This window comes from Alexandromys fortis, unplaced genomic scaffold (assembly GCF_014885135.2).
Source record: "Alexandromys fortis isolate MF-2015 unplaced genomic scaffold, M_Fortis_MF-2015_v1.1 scaffold_19, whole genome shotgun sequence".
Taxonomy (NCBI): Eukaryota; Metazoa; Chordata; class Mammalia; order Rodentia; family Cricetidae; genus Alexandromys; species Alexandromys fortis.
Genome location: NW_026067890.1, coordinates 11,166,715 through 11,184,307, shown reverse-complemented (window position 1 = coordinate 11,184,307; position 17,593 = coordinate 11,166,715). Strand labels below are relative to the sequence as shown.

The 17,593-nt window shown below is 38.8% G+C and overlaps 1 protein-coding gene across 2 annotated transcripts in view; it reads right to left on the bottom strand.

Moving 5' to 3' along the window:
- The window catches only part of Zgrf1 (zinc finger GRF-type containing 1), a 51,220-nt gene that overhangs the window by 7,764 nt on the left and 25,863 nt on the right, over window positions 1–17,593 (bottom strand). For both annotated transcript variants that reach the window (XM_050141650.1, XM_050141566.1), the window contains 8 exons: window positions 16,096–16,235; window positions 13,686–13,829; window positions 10,839–10,953; window positions 8,467–8,729; window positions 7,051–7,210; window positions 3,447–3,524; window positions 2,247–2,394; window positions 912–1,039 (listed from right to left, as the gene is read on the bottom strand). In XM_050141650.1, the coding sequence (XP_049997607.1) occupies window positions 912–1,039; window positions 2,247–2,394; window positions 3,447–3,524; window positions 7,051–7,210; window positions 8,467–8,729; window positions 10,839–10,953; window positions 13,686–13,829; window positions 16,096–16,235 (1,176 nt within the window). The remainder of the gene's footprint in view (window positions 1–911; window positions 1,040–2,246; window positions 2,395–3,446; window positions 3,525–7,050; window positions 7,211–8,466; window positions 8,730–10,838; window positions 10,954–13,685; window positions 13,830–16,095; window positions 16,236–17,593) is intronic.

Below are 17,593 nucleotides of genomic sequence, written 5' to 3'. Positions count from 1 at the left end.
AGAACTGTGTTACTACTCTGTGCTCCACCCAGGGCCTCAGTGACCCTCCACCTGGTTGCTGGAGAGTGCCCAAATCAGCCTGATTGCCCAGTGCCATTTCAGTGAAAAGCTAAATGCCCGGGAGTCTCCCGAGTCCCAGGCAAGCCCTAACAGCTGGTGTCCTACCGACTGATCAACTGGGGGCTGAGCAAGGTCTCCAGGTCCTACAGTGGTGGACTCTTCCTTGGAAGGTGCCTTATTTTTATTCTCCATGGTACTGGGATTAAACCCAGGAATCATATTAACCATGTTTAGATTTCACACTCCTAAATTTCTGGAGATGGGGGTGGAGCAAAGGCAAGTGGTTAAGAGCACTGGCTGCTCTTCTAGAGGTCCTGAGTTCAATTCCCAGCAGCCACATGGTGGCTCACAACTATCTCTACCAAGACCTGGTGTCTCTTCTGGTGTGCAGGCATACATGTAGGCAGAACACTGTACACATAATAATAAACATTTTTAAAAAATTCTGGGGAAAAAATTTTCATTTTCAATGTGCTTTTCTATATATTCTTTTATAAGCTTAAAAAATACTTTCAAAAGCTAAACCATCAAATCATACAAGAGAAAGGAAATCAGAGGACACTGCCCAGTAGAGTTAGGAACCACTAGTCTAGCTAACAAACTGAGAAGTCCTACAATGGTCCTAGCACTAATCCTCCTATGGCTTTAAGGACTGTGTGATTCCAATGGCTAAACTATAAGTCTACAAAATTTAAATATATCTACTTCAAAAAGTTTCTCTCTATTATTTACAAAACTAATGTTAGTAACTGAATTGCTAAGAATTCTGACAAGTGTCTGTTGGGGACTGAACTCAGGAAAGGTCTGAAATAACTGACTTGTGTGTATTTTGGGAAGAGTCTTTTGGTTACCTTGCAATAGGAAGGAGTGAGGCTGGTTCTGTCATCTGGCTGCACTCATCCAGCACAACCACAGGGAATTTAAGGTCATTCATGCATGGGAATGGGCAGGCTGCACAGGTAATGCCAACAACTCGAACCTTTATTTAAAAAAAGAAAAAAATGTGCTTTTGAGACAAAGACTAGATAGCCCAGGCTAGCTTACAATGCACTATGTAGCCCATGCTTAGCCTCAAAACCTACCTCAGCCTCTCTCCAAAGTGTTGAGATTATGGTTGTGAGTCACCATGCCCAGACAAACAAAAAAATATCACTAACCAATGGCTTTTAAAAGTAAATCAAGAATTTACTGGAGAACTTGAAGGTTAAGCCAGACCTATGATTAACCAAACCTATGATTCCTGCTCATAAGAAATCAGTTGTCATTTTATTGCTACATTTTCATTACTCTCACATACAAAGTAGGTGTTACAGAAAACAAGCTACTTTATAAGGTCATTAGCAAGAACACATTCACTCTGATATTAAACATAAGAAACATATTAAATGGTTCAGGAAACTTCAAGAATGACATGTTTTCCTTTATCTTCCAGGTATGCCTGAATTAATAGAACACATATTTTATTAACACTGGTCCATGTTTTCCACAAAGAACACAGAATATGTTAACAAAACCAGCCTTTGCTTAACTTCTGAATGCTATAGCAGCTGACCAAGACAAGGTCTTGGATAGCTGGTTTCCCAAAATCTCTTTGGAGAAATTGATCAACATCCACATGATCCAAGAGAGCCAATGACTTTCCTTTTTCTTTACCCATTGTCCTGTTCCTCAGGTACAACTTTCATAAGATGAAGCCACTGAATCTTTCTATTCTACCGATAAAAGCCCTTCACCAAGGAAATAATACTTATTACAGCCCAGGCACCTAGCACCCAAAGCCTGGGAGCAAGTAGACTGCTACTTGGATTCTTGGGCACAGACAGATCCTCAGGCACCTGGCTTTCTAGGAGTACATCAAAGACAAATCTGCACTTTGATATCTCACGCAGCGTAAAAACTTTTTTTCTTTCTCCCAGGATACAATTTTTACTGGGTTCACCGAGAACCTATTCAAAGCTTCCAATTTTTGTCTTCAGGCTTCTATGTAAAGGAAAAATAAAGAATGCTGCAGGCATGGTAAACTTGAAGAATGTTTGCAGCAATCAAAAGATGCAGTAGGTAAGGTGTGTAAGGACACAGAAGGCACACACCTTGTTGAATCTAAGATCATCCATCCCACAACTAAAGAGAATCAATCTGAGCACAACAGACAAATCAAGAAAGGAACTGATGCAGTTTCACCTCACCTGCTTCAGCAGAGTTCTATTGGTCCCCAGTTTATGCTGCTCGATACTTTTTCTCACATAAACCCTTTCTATAGCAGTCAGTTCTTCCTTCATCAATGCATGGAGTTCTTTCAATTGTTCATTTTCATTTTCTGCACCAGCATGCAAGCTGAAATTGAATAACATGAAAGAATATTCCTTGTTTATTTCATTTCCTTTTTTTAAAAGAGAGATTATTTATTTATTATGCACACAGTATTCTGCTTGCATACATGCCTGCAGGACAGAAGAGGTCATGAGATCTCATTATGGATGGTTGTGAACCACCATGTGATTGCTCGCAATTGAACTCAGGACCTTTGGAAGAGCAGCCACAGTTCTTAACCTCTGAGCCATCTCCCCAGTCCCTATTTCATTTCTCATCATATACTCTTATACACCACAAGGAATAAAGTGGATTAGATTTTTTATGTTTGTTTACTTGTTTTTGCTTTTCTGAGACAAGATCTCACTGTCTAGTCCTAGCTGTCCCAGGATTAGCTATGGAGATGATATTGACTTCGAACTCACAGAGAACCGCCTGTTTCTGCCTCCCAAGACCCAGAATTAAAGGCATGCATCACGACATCTACGTTGGCTTACTCTTTCTAGTTAGAATTTCTACTTAGGTTTCCTAATCTAACTAAAGCTATCTCTTTCTCAAAGGCCAAATTTCAGGTTGAAGAAAAACATTTTCATATTTCCTTTTTTAAACTTTCTTCATATTTATTCTTTGTGACTTTCACATCATGCCTCCCAATCCCACCCATCTCTCTCCCCCAACACCCCAAAAATAAAATCAAAATAAAATTTAAGAGAAAAAGGAGGGGGAAAAAGGAAGAAGGGGAAAGGGAAATCTCATGGACGCTGCAGTGTGACACAGTGAATCACGCAGTAAACCCCCTCATGCATACATTTTTTACATGAAGGTGTTCATTGCAAAGAATCATTGGTCTGTTTCGAGGCTCCTGGGCTTTCTTGCACCATCAATGGTGAGCCCTCACTGGGACTCTTCCTGGACATCCCACTGCTGCCCTGTGCTTTGGAGATCCTGGAGCCCTAGGTCTATCCACCACCCAGCCTCCAATGCTCCAGCAGATCACAGATGGGATGGATGTAGGGGTGGACCCATTTTCATACTTCTTAGAATATTCTGTAACTTTTAGGATTTAGCAGTCTCACCTGTACGGTAAGATTGGCTTGGCAATCTTCCTAACACTCCCAACTCTGATGAACTTTTCAAATCCAAGACTGAGAAGCCTTAAAGAAAATAAGACAAAAATAATTCTCCTTACTTACAAAACATTGTGTAAAACAGTTTCATGTGGGTTTTTCATATATATATATATATATGTTTGTGTGTGTGTATAAAATTTATTTTTTATTTTGTATCCACTAGTGTTTTGCCTGAATGTATATCTTTATGAGGGTGTTGGATTCTAGAGTTACAGACAGTTGTGAGCTACCATGTGGGTGCTGGGAATTGAACCTGGATCCTTTGGAATCAGTGCTCTTAACTGCTAAGCCATCTCTCCAACCCTTAGAACTTTTCTTTAAAGACAGTGTACCAGTATATAGCCCAGGCTATCCTTAAACTCTCAATGCTCAGCCTCCTGAGTGCTGGACATACAGATGTGCACAAACATGTTCAAGTATATTATTATTATTTCATAGGACTGTGTTCTAAGAGCTATAGATTCAATATGAAATATCTAAACTCAAATAAAGTAAAGCAATGTGGTTGAAAGATCTCTCACAGAACATATTTAACTCAGGCAGTTGGAGGTTAAGTCTTTCATTACAACTGCAGAACTTAAGTCCCACCCTAACTGTGGGTGGCACCCCCTCCTTGGTCCCACATTAATTAAAAAGGAGAAAGGAGGCAAAGCCCCAGCCTCTGCCCCCTCACACTTTGTTTCCAGTGTATGGGTGCATATGCCCAACTGCCCGATGCTTCTGCAGCCATGATTTCCCCACCAGGAGGCCCTGCACCTTGGAACTGTGGACATGATAAGCCTTTTCCTCCCTAAATCATTTTGTCAGCATATGAAGAAAAGTAACTAATAGGTCTCTGTTTAGAGAAAAGTTAGGTACTTCTCAATCCAAAATAGTCAGTGGTCATTTTTCAATACAAGTTTGTATTCAATCTGTAATAATGAGGGGCAGTATTCTCAGAGTGATGCTACTATAGGGTAATGTGTACTACATATTTATGCTTTCATTTTTCCTAAAACACAAACGAAAAACAAAATCCCTTTGTCTTATTATGTCTATCACACTAGACAATGTCTGTTCCAATGCAGAAGAATGCCATTTCACTGTGAAGAAATAGAGGAACCCAGCCGATGTGCAATTGAGACACGTAAGATTCACAGGTTCACATTTCTCAGGTCCTTTTCAGAGATTCAAGTATTAAATAGTCTTCTAAAATGGCTGTGAGTGTGGTTCAGTGGAAGAACACTCACTCCGCATGCACAAAGCCTCCGGTTCTGTCCCTAGCACTGTACATATGCACACACACGCACACACACACAAAGGGAGAGGGAGTGAGACAGAGAGTGCACAGACTTCCTGTATTTTTAGATCAGATGTTTACCTGCCCTTTTCATTCTAATCTCTCAATACATGTTTTCTAACAGTCTCATGTAAATTTTCATTTCAGGCTAAGCAATCTAAGTTTGTTCTTTCCATTGAAGTGCTAGGAAATTCCTCATTATCTTAGATTTAAAAAAAAAAAGCTATCCTTAGTCACTCTTAGATTTCTCATGAGAGTGCACAATAGCAAAACTTTCCCGGTGGGCAATTTTATAAAATATATCAAGAAGCTTAGGATACGTCTAATTTTTACCCTAGCTTAGGTCGCTTTCCTTAGCTTACAAGTTGGCTTGGTGGGTAAAAGCGCTTGTTGCATAAGTCACACAGGCTACATTTGATCCACAGAACCTGTGGTGTGAAGAGAGAACCCACTTCTGAAAATTGTTCCCACACCTCCGTGCACGCGCTGTGGCACAGGTGTGCCTGTAGTCTGTCAGTCTGACTGTTGTCTGTCTCTCTGTCACACGTAGTTTTTTTAAAGTTATTTTAAAAACAAGAAATAGAGATAGCTATAAAGACTTATGTCCAAGATTTTTGTCACAATATAATTTATATTGGTAAAATTTTGAAATTTACTGATTAAAAATTACTTGAATAATGGCATAAGCAAATCAATAAATATAATTATGAAAAGTTATTGGGCATTGTATCACATAGCTTGAAACCAAGCACTCAAAAGACAGAGGTAGATGAATCTCTAAGTTTCAAGACAGCCAGGAAGTAAGCTCCAGTACACGTGTATGTGCACATGCATGTGTGTTGTACATGTTAGGCCCCTGCTTCACTACTGAGCTACATCCCCAGTCTAAAATAATCTTTAAACGTAAAATCTTGTCTCCACATGTATGTATGCTGTGGTACACACACACACACACACACACACACACACACACACAGATAAAGAGAGAGAGAGGGAGAGAGAGAGATATATATATTTAACAAAAAGACTAGCTATATGAGTCATGGATTTTTAAAATAAAAGCCGTTATTTATTCTGATATTCAGATAAATACTAAATTACTGGTAAATATTCAGCATTTCCTTGGTATTTAAAAACTGTATTTATTTATTGTCTGAGTATGTGTGCATGCTCATGCTAATTTGGGCACACATGCCTACGTTCATCAGGCTTGGCAGCAAATGCCTTTACCTGTTGGCCCATCTCACCAGTCCTTCTTTGTAATTAACAAACAAACAAACAAACAAAAAAGTAAGAGCACTTGCTATGCAAGCGTGAGTCCTGAGCTCAAATCCCTAACACACCACATTAGAAACCAAAAACCTGACACGGTCACGCAATCACCTTAACCTCGCACTGTGAGAGACAGAGGCTAGATCCAGGCTCAGAAAGAGACCCTGTCTCCAAGTAATAAGGCAGAGTGATAAAGTAGGATATGGCATTCTCCTCTGAGCTCTATACATATAAAGGTGTGCACTTGTACCACCGAGAGTAAATTAAAAATTCTTGTGTATTTACTATTATTGTTATTGCCTTCTTTGTATCCCTCTTATGAAAACAATGCTATAACTTACATTGTTCAGCTATATTAATGTGTTTATACAGGTTCATGAGTTCAGGGCTATAACTGTTGGTTTGGGGATTGGATTTTAACTTACATCTATAATAATAAACCCAACCCTCTGAGTCAGAGGCAAAGGATTTTTACTTATGACAAGAAATAGCATAAGCACCATGGTGTGTGCGAGTCCTTTGGTCCCCACCACCCACCAGGAGATGTAGAGCATCGTGGCAGATGACTGCACATGCAATGGGTTCAACAGTACAGCTAAGGAGCACTGAGGTTGGATATCCACCACTCTTAGTAACAAGCAATGAGCAGTCCTCCCTTTAATTTCAGAGGGTGATATTACCTCATCAGTCCAACTTGCAACCCTGAGAAATGCCTTTCAAAGGAATGCTCAAGGCTTACACCAGACGGCCTCCCCCAACAACACACTTTCAGCCCTACATGCTCTTGGCTGAACTTGCATTTTAGAGGGTTATTCTAAACTGTTTATGACAAACTGTCAGATAAATGAACAATTACTACTTAAGAAACTAGATTGTTACTACTTCATAGCCCTTGGGTCAGAAGCAATGGCCTTGCATTCTTGTCAGACAGCAAGAATATATATGGACATTGGGAATAATCTAAAATATCAGCTATTTAAGTCCGCCTGTCATACTTACCCAAGAAGCACTCTATCAACAGCAACATTAGTGGAAGAAGAAATGAGAAGCTTCCAAGGCCTTGCATTTCCAACTGTTTCAGCATTACACTTTTCAAACAGTTGTACAAAGAACAAAATCACCACAGCCAGCAAATAGCTTTTGCCTGCTCCAAAAACACCTAAAATATCACAAAAACTTCTATGAATGTACAAGCAATATTTTCTCTATCTTGCCCTCCTTCATTTAATTAATTTATTCAAAAACGATGTCCACTTGTGCTCGCAAGAGGATAAACAGATAAACATTATCATCTTCAGTAAGGCTACAGTCAACAGGATAAATAGGTAAAGACATGATATGGTAATAGGGTAACATTGCTATGGAACCAGAGAAGGAAGACGATCTTTGGTGGTGATGGGAAGACGTCCTTTAAAAAAAGAAGTCGCAGAACTAAGTCTCCCAGAATCCCACACCAACGGTCTACAAAATGTCAGCTAAGCATGTTAAAAGTATTCTTAGAAATTTCTAGGTATATAGCAAGCAGGCAAGAATGGAGGTTTGGGTAGGCAAAGTGATATACCACAGAGGATAAATCAAACTTGGGAGGCACAGGCAGGTGGATCTCTGTGAGTTCCAGGCCAGTCAGGCTATGTCAAACAAAGATAAATCATAAGTCTACTATGGCTAAAATTTTTGAAATTTCTCTGGAAGCTGGTAGGTAGACACTGAAGGATTTTAAACAACAGGACTGACTTGTAAGAGTGTGTGTCTTAGAAACTATGTGGAAGCTGAGCAGTGGTGGCACATACCCTTAATTCTAGCACTTGGGAGGCTGACACAGGCAGTTTGAGACCAGTCTGGCCTACAAAGTGAGTTAGTTCCAGGATTGTTAGGGCTATTACCCAGAGAAACACTGTCTCAGAAAAGCATTTGAGAGAGAGAGAGAGAGAGAGAGAGAGAGAGAGAGAGAGAGAGAGAGAGAGAAGGGGGGGGGGGGGGGGGGGGGGGGGGGGGGAGGGAGGGAGGGAGGGAGGGAGGGAGGGAGGGAGGGAGGGAGGGAGGGAGGCAGGCAGGCAGACTACATGGGTCAAATGTGAAAAGGTGAAAGAAACTACAATGGAGCATCAGCATAATGAATGCTAACTGTACTGAGGGACCCACATGCTGTGCACTCCTCTAAGCATTCTACTTACATTTAATCATTTAAGCATCCAACCATATGAGGTATATGCTATTTTTAATCCACATTTCCAGGAAATCAAAGCTAAGAAGTAAGTCTCCTACTCAAAATCATACAGTCAATAAATAGTGATGGAGCCAGGATATGAAAGCAGTGTTCTAATTTAAGATTCCACATTCTTATCCACTAGAAAACTACAAAAGAGCAGGATAACCTATAAATGTCTACATTTACTATGACTATCTATTTCTTACCATGAATGATTGTGATAGGCAGGGGAGGGGTGCAGGGCTCCAGTGCGTCTTCACCACTTTCTTGAGAGGCCATCATTTGAGCTATCTGAATTAGTGCTGTAGCTTGATCCTTGTTCAGCCTGTGTATATGAATCAACTCACTAGCTAACTGCAGGGTGGCTCCCAGGTTCAGGAGTTCAAATTTTGTTTTAATATTTGCAACAGCTGGTGGGATAAATTTTCTTTTACTGACATTTTTATTGCTAACTGTAGCTGGCCGAGACCTAGTAAAAAGAGAGTACATCAGAAACATGACTTTTGAAACGTGTGACTGGACTCATTCATAACTTAGCTTTCATTTTACAGCTGTCAGAGAATTTCTGGAGGATAGGCTTCAATTTGGAGGGTGCAAGAGAACTAATATTTATGAAATACATACTATATTCTGGCATGAACTTAAGTAGTTTACTCATTAATTTATATACTCTTCACACCAAAAAAATAATGACCCCAAGTAAAGATATTCAAATATTGAATTAATAATCTAATTAATAGACTGGTTTAAATAATTAACATAGCTTCTACTTCAGGCAAAATTACAATAGACAAATAATTTTATTGTTATGTATAAGATATAAAAATGAAGTTACGGTTTGGAGAAATGGTTCTGTGGTTAAGAGCATTGGCTGCTCTTCCAGAGGATCTGGGTTCAATTCCCAGCATCCACATGGCAGTTCACAACTGTCCAATTTTAGGGGATCTAACACCCATGACAAAATACCAATGCAAATAAAATAAAACTAAATTAAAAATGTATAAAAAATTAAAATATAAAAGTGAAGCTATAAGGCTTTAAAAGCAAAACAAAACAAAACCTAGGGTATTATGACAAAGAAAAGGGTAATAATGCTGCAAGATAATAACAATCCAAACTGGAAGACAGTGGTAAAGCACTTGTATGGGGATGGATGCCTAGTGCAAGAAAACATTCTTTTCTCATTTTAATGCATTCACTTTCCAGTTGTTATAATTAAGTTATACATTCTTTGATTTATTAAAACAAGGTGTCATGTATCCCAGATTGACCTGAAACTCTCAATGTTGTTAAAGATGGACTAGAATTTATGATTTTCTCATCTCCACCTCTGAAATGGCAAGAGTACAATATATTACCACAGCTGCTTTATGTGGTAATAAATATGACACCTAAGGTCTCAAGGATATGCCAAAATGAGCTGTAGCTGAGCCCCATTTCTGATTTTTTTTAAAAAAAGTTTTGATATTAGAGAAATTAAAATGTGAGATACAGGTAATTAGAACAAAAATAGTATCAACATCAACACTATCAGATCGTTCTTTTGGATGCTAAGCAATATATAACATAAAGATACAGAAAGGCTGGAGAGAGGCTCAGGGGTGAAGAGCACTGGCTGTTCTTCCAGGGAACCCAGGTTCCACTCCCAGCATCCACATAGCAGTACACAACTGGCTGTGTATCTAGTCCTAGGACATCCAATAGCCTTTCTGACCCTCAGACCAGGGACACACATGGTGTACACACATGCATGTATGTAGGCAAAACACCAGATACACCATACACAGTAAAAACCATATAGATGAATAAAATTATGCACTATAACGATCCTTTAAAAAGTTGTCCCCAAGATAAAGAGAAATAAATTTCAATATGAGCCCAAACCACAATAAATAAACAGATGGAAGGGAAGTAATACATACTTTTTTTCCTTTCCTCTTACAAATTTTATTTATTTATTTTTGGTGCTAGGGATCAAAGCTAGAGCTTCCCACATGCTGACAGCATTCTACCACTGAGCCACATCTGTTTTATGCTTAACTTCTAATACATGATAATCTCCTAATCTAAAAGATAATTAAAATTTTGTTGGTGAAATATATTTAATGTTGTTATTGCACTTTCAGTTACCATCTAGGCTGATTAATTTTTTTTGTCAACTTGATACAAGCTCATGTCACCTGGGATGAGGGAACCTCAGTCAAGAAAACAACTCCATCATATTGGCCCATGGGAAAACCTGTGGGGCATTTTCTTGATTAATGATTGATGAAGAAGGGTTCAGCCCACTGTAGGTTATGCTACCCTATCTGAGTAGAAAAAAAAAAAAAAGCAGATTCAGTAAGCCAGTAAGCTATGTTCCTCCACGGTCTCTGCTTCAGTTCCTGCCTCCAGGTTTCTGCACTGAGTTCCTGCCCTGTATTCCCTTCATGACAAACTATACGCTGGGAGATAAAATTAAGCCTTTCCTCCCAAGCTGCTTCTGATGATAGTGTTTATCACAGCAAAAGAAAACAACAGAAAGCAAACTAGGACACCATAATTTAAAACCAATGGTCAAGGATAAAAAATGACTTACATTGCTAACAGGTATGGCATTACTGGAAGAGTCGCTGGGTTAAAGTAGTCCTGAATGTTCTGCAGTGTCGTCAGCTCTGTGCTGGCATTACAAACCAATAATGCATGGACTGTTACTACAGAGACAACGTAGAAAATGAATATTAGGTGTAAATAAAACCAACACAAACTGATGAAATGTCCTTACAACTCAGAGGTTAGCTTCTGAACTAGTCAGAAGACAGAAAATGAAATTTTCAGGCCATGCAGAGATGTTTAAATGTCTATCCTTTACATTCTATGCTCTCCAGTCATTTATTTTGAGTGTGAGCACTCATAAACTGCGTAACTGAAATCACACTTGCAACAATCAACAGTGTTGGTTGTATTTAGGCATCTGTACTGACCTGCTCTTGGGCTGCAGTCACTAAGAGCACCTTCTGTGCACACTCTTATGTTCCCTTTTAAAAGGTAGGCCTCGCCCACCTCCAATCTCTCTCTTTCTCTGTTCCTTTCTCTCTCTGCTTCTCTGTCTCCTCCCACCCCCATCTCTCTGCCTCTCTCTTCACTCTGTGCTTCTGTCCTCAGAAGCCGGTCCCTTTCCCCTAATAAAAGCTCCTCCATGTGAGTCCTGTTGCATGGCGTCTTTCTCTCCCGTGCTGCTTTCTAAGTTTCAACACACAGGAAATGAGAATCAACAGCAGCAGTTCTTCTCAGCACAGCGCTTGTGCTGCAGAGATGTGCTTACGAAGTTCTCAAACTTTCGAGTATTTCTTCTTCAATCACTTATTAAAACATATAAAACTAGAATGTAAACATTGCTAAGAAAGCATCTGCAACAAACAAAATTGTCCACATGAAAAGTGATGGTTAATTGGGCCCTTGTTAGAGTCATACTGGTTGACTATGTTTAGCCAGTTAAAAACGAATAGATCAGTTGAGTATAAAAAAGCATACCTATAATCCCAACACACCTTTATCCCATAAGCAGGTCAATCACTGAGTTTGAGACCAGCCAGTTCTCATTAAATAAGAAAGAAAAAAAAAGGGGGAAAAAGAGCAAGTCATGCAAGGCTATCATCCTAACACTCCAGAGGCAGGATTTCTATGAGTTCATGGCTAGCCTGGACTCCACAGTAAAATCTTGTCTCAACCAAAAAGAAGGGGGTGGGAGGGTAGTTGGAGATCTAAGCTTAAAAAAGATGAACTACTAGAAATCTGGGATCATTAAACGCTGTGTCGTTAGTTCACTATGGACTAAATTCAAGCATCAGAAATAGAGACTGAAATGTATAGTGTGGTCTCCAGAAACCTCCATATTCATAGAAATAGATGGAAATAAATTTATTAAAGTCTCTTCTGCTACGAGACTCTCAGGACCCTAAATCAGTGAAATTTGTAATTTTCTATCTGAGACAAATATTATGTAGCCCAGGCCTAAAACTTTCCTTGCTAAAAGAAAAATAAGGTGGGTAGTCTGACTTCATAAAGACTTCTCAAGAGGGACTGGAGGGATGACTCAGCTGTTGAGTATCTGTTTCTCTTCCGGATGGCCAGGGTTGGAGTACCGTCACCCACATGGCAGCTCACAACCATCTGTAATCCCAGGCCCAGGGGTCCCGATGCCATGTTCTGGCTGCTGTGTACACCAGACATACATGTATGGCACAGAAATACATGCAAGCAAAACACTTAGACATATAAAAATAAATTCTATAAAGAGAATTTCTCAAAATGGCTTAGATAATCAAGATAAAAATCATTCGACTGAATCTCAAATTTCTAAAACCACAGTGTAAAGATACATTATTTACTAAATATACCTTCAAAGTCCAAGAAAATTAGAACTCATCTAAATAAAATTATGTGAAAAAGGACTCATGTCCGAAGTTTACATTTTTAAAAACATCAGGTATATAGAAAATTTAATCCTAACCAAATATTAAATGTTAGTTCAAGATTTCTTTTTTTATGTGTAAAAGTGGTTTTTTTTCTGCATACATGTATATGTATACTACATGTGTGCCCAATGCCTTAATAGGTCAGAAGAGGGTACTAGATCTTCATTACAGATGATTATTACCCACTGCGTAGTTGCTGGGAATAAACCTGGGTCCTCTGCAAGAGCAATAATTGCCTTAACCACTGTTCTATCTCTCAAGCCCCTCAAGATTTCATTATACTGTTAGTTCTATGGGACTTGAACTGTAGAAATATTTGCAAAGCTGGGTGGTGGTGGCGTACATCTTTAATCCCAGCACTCGGGAGGCAGAGGCAGGCAGATCTCTGTGAGTTAGAGGCCAGCCTGGTCTACAAGAGCTAGTTCCAGGATAGGCAGCAAAGCTACAGAGAAACCATGTCAAAAAAAAAAAAAAAAACCCCACAAAAAACAAAAAAGAAATATTTACAAATTCAACTTTCATACATGTGTTAGTTTTATTTCAACCTGACACAAACCAGGAAGAGGTAACCTCAAATGAGAAATACTAATACTTCCATTGGACTAGTCTGTAGGCAAGCCTGTGGGGCATTTTCTGAATTTACGACAGAGCGGCCCAGCCTACTGTAGGCAGTGCTACTTCTGGGTAGGTGACCCTGGGCTGTGTAACAAAGCAGGCTGAACAAGCCGCTGAGAACAAGCCAGAAAGCAGTGCTCCTCTGTGATTTCTACTTTAGTTCCTGCCTTGAGCAGCTGCCATGGCTTGATGACCGGCCATAACTAGTAAGCCAAAATAGACCCTTCCTTCCCCCAAGTGGCTTTTGGTCAGTATTCTGACACAACAGAGAAACAATACATATTTTAGGATCATACCGCATACAACCTGTTGTTCTGTTTAAATAGAAATTAGGTGGACATAATGATACTTACTGTTCGTGGGCCAGTTAGAAGGGAAATAGCCTTTCAAAGGCAGCAGCTCCACTTCATTGACAGAAGATGGCCCATAGAAGGCACTGCATGCAATGAAGGTATCTAGTTGGAAGTCTAGGGTTTTTGAAATCACCCAAAGATCACCTGAAAGGTCAAACATTTTCAAATTCCTGCTTTACTGAGGTAAGCTTGACCAAAACAAATAAACAAACAAAACTTTAGCTCATTAGTATTTCAGCATGGCACTTTGTGGGTGGTAGTAGGGATTGAACTTAGTGCTTTGTGTATGTTATGTAGCCATTCTATCCCTGCACTACAAGTCTAGTACAACACATATGATATGTCTTCTGTGGTTTCCACAAGCAAACTAATTAACATATCTATCACCTGACATGGTTACTTCTGTGTGCCTGCTAAGAACCCTTAAGATCTCCACCTTTTGCAGACTTCAAGTAAACGATACATTATGATTGGCCGATGCTGGAAATTAGATCACTAAAACTCACAACAGAATACATATATACTCAGACAGGTACTTGCATGTACATAAAATAAAAATACATCTTAAAAATTATGTGTTTCTATTGTTTGTAAAAAAAAAAATAAAACAAAAATTTAAAGAACAATTTGCTAGGCCTAGAGGGATGGCTCAGCCGTTAAAGGCTAGGCTCAAACCAAAAATATAAGAACAATTTGCTGATATTTCGATCAATGAAGACAAAAGATAATTCACAAAACTAACAAAATAACAAATCTCAGGCAAAACTAATCAAGAAAACAAAATATACAATCCACGTAAGTTTCAGAAAATATAAAGTATTAATACATTGAACCAATGACTTCTACAGAGGTTTGCCCAGCCCTCAGGGGATGAGGAAAGAGGTAGTGAGAGCCTGATCCCCACAAACATGAAAGTTTTCAAAAGTTTATTTATTGAGTCGAGAGATAATAAAACAAGATGTCATTCTCTAAGGCTGGCAAGGCAGCTGAGCAGATAAAGCACCTGGAACCCACATGGTGAAAAGGAGAAAACTAACTCACTCAGCTATCCTGATTTCCACATACATACTGGGATGGGTCTGAATGTAATCTAGAGATTCAACTTGCATCAGAATTCCAGCAGGCTTTTGTTCATAAAACTTCACCAGATGCCTTTAAATACATATGAAATTGCTAAGTGCCAAGAGCAGTTTCTGGAAGTGAGGGGAACTCTGTATAGTCTGACTATTAGGACTTAAGCTACAGCAATTTAAGCACTGCGGGATTGGGACAAAGATATATATCTCATAGAAGCCCAGCATGGTAGTTCCTGCCATTAATCCCAGTCAGCGCTCAGGTGGCTGGGGCAGGAGAAACTGTGAATTTAAGGCAGAAAGACACTGTCTCAATGAACCAAAAATTAAGAAAGGAAAGAGATGTGGCTCAGTGATAAATTCCCTTCCTAACATATGCCAGGCCTTGGGTTTGATTTCTCCCACTTACAGTATAAAAGAAGTCTAGAAAAGGCTTGAAATAAAAAGACTTGGTACATGAGAAGATATTCACAATATACCTGACCAACAAAGGAATAACATGAACATATAAAAATCTTTTATAAAAAGGATTGCTAAAAATTCAATAGTAAAGTAGATGAGAAACACATACAGCTAGTAAACACATAAAGAACATTTTGAAGTCACTGAAGAGAATAGTGCAAACCAAACTACAGGTTCACTGTACACCCACTTGAGTAGGTTGACCCACAGCTTCTCTTGTACTAAGACTACACTTGGCAAAAACTACTACGGAAATCAGTTTGGAATTCTAAGATAAAGATGGATGTTACATTCTCATAATCTGTAATACAATATTTTCCTTTCAAGGATTGTATCCCCAAAAGTCTTTGTATATCTACAAAAAAGTGTAAGAGTCCAATACCAGGCTATAGGAGGACTGGGGTAAGAATAGGTCATGGACGCTGAGAGGTGGGGTGCACAAAGTGAGTTTCAGGTCAGTTACACAGAGAGACCCTGTCTTAGAAAAACAATAGGTCTGGCACAGAGTTAAATTACTTTATCATTTATATGGTATCAAAAATTTAGTGCAATTTTTCAATAAAGTGGATTCTGGAATAAAATTTTTTAAAACTCTTAAAATTTTTTTGTTTTTAGTTTTTGGAGGCAGAGTTACTCTGTGTGGCCCTGGCTGTTTTGGAACTTGCTCTGTAGACCATGGTGGCCTCTACTCACTCTGTCTCTTGAGTGCTGGGATTAAAAACTCTAAAAATTCTGAGTATACTTTTTAGAAATGATCTACAACACCACAATTTTCACTATATGGCATTGTTAAATTATACTTTAAAAATTCTCTTTACTATAAAGGATTTGCAGAGCTATGGAACTCAATCATGAACACGGTCAGGTCCACCTACCTTTATTATAAACTGAAGAGCTCTCCTTCCGACTCAGTTTAAGATAAATCCTACTTTTTGTTTCACTGCAAAATTCAGGGTTCACAGTTGCAAACGTCTTTAGTTTACCGTACTGTTTCCTCTGAAAATCAAATCCTTTCCTGAAAAAAAAAACAAAAGATTCAAATGAATTTGAGTGGCTAACAGACTGCTCAGGTTAAGAATAACTCCCTAGTCTCTCAGGAACCTTTGGTTCCCACATCCATATCTGCCAGCTCACAAACACTTGTAACTCCAGCTCCAATAAATCCAATAACCTCTATGCTTCACAAGTACCCACAAACATATGCACATACATATAGACACAATATGAATAAATAAAAATCTTTAAAAAGGAATTATTTTAATTTTTAACACAGAACATAACAGTAAGAACCAAACTTTGTGTGTTCATTTACTTTCAGAGACGTTGCAAAATATAAATATTATAAATATATAAATATTATAAATAGATATATAAATATATCTATTAGCTGGGTGGTGGTGGCACATGCCTTTAATCCCAGCACTCGGGAGAAGCAGGTGGATCTCTATAGGTTCAAAGCTAGCCTGGTCTACAGAGTGAGTTCCAGGACAGGCTTCAAAGTTACACAAAAATCCTGTCTTGAAAAACCAAACCAAAACAGAGAGCGAGATTGATTCACAGATGTGAATAATCATCTTCATCCTCATCATCATCATCAAAGTCAGGCAGAGGTGGTATATTCCTTTAATCCCAGCACTGAGGAGGCAGAGGTAGACAAATGTCTGTGAGTCAAGGCCAGCCTGTTCTACAAAGAGTTCCATGACAGCTAGAGCTATTACATGAGAAACCCTGTCTTGAAAAACCAAAATCATCATCATCATCGAGACAGAAAAAGTATTTAGAATCTAGACCATTTACGTTTATATAGCTGCAAAATTAAAATAATAAATAATCTTAATTACTATTATCTTACACATTATTGTTATGAGCAAATAATATACATAAAATCCTTGGGAAAGACCCTGGCATCTATAAGCCTGCAATAAGTTAATCAATTTCCATGCAAACTGTCATTATGTTTAGTTGTTATTGAGCCCACTTTCATTCTATCAGCTCTATAATTCAGGCTTGGGAATGACCTATTCCTGTGCTGTTAAAGAATTATTATTGTGGTTTTATAAATAGGGTTTCCCTTAGGTTTGTGAATAACTATGAGAAGGAAGGAGGGAGGGAGGAAAAAACAAAATACCTTTTGCCAGTTGTTGTGATACTATTGACATCACTTGATGTTTAGAGAGAACCAAAATAACTTTAAAGCCTTACCTTCATTTAAAATTATAGGACTGAGAGTAGTCTCCTTGATATATACTTTCCCCATCTGTGGTGGTTTGAATGCAATTGACCCCCATAAACTCAGAGGGATTGGCACTATTAGGAGAGGTGGCTTTGTTGGAGTAGGTGTGGTCTTATTACAAGAAGTGTGTCACCATGTGG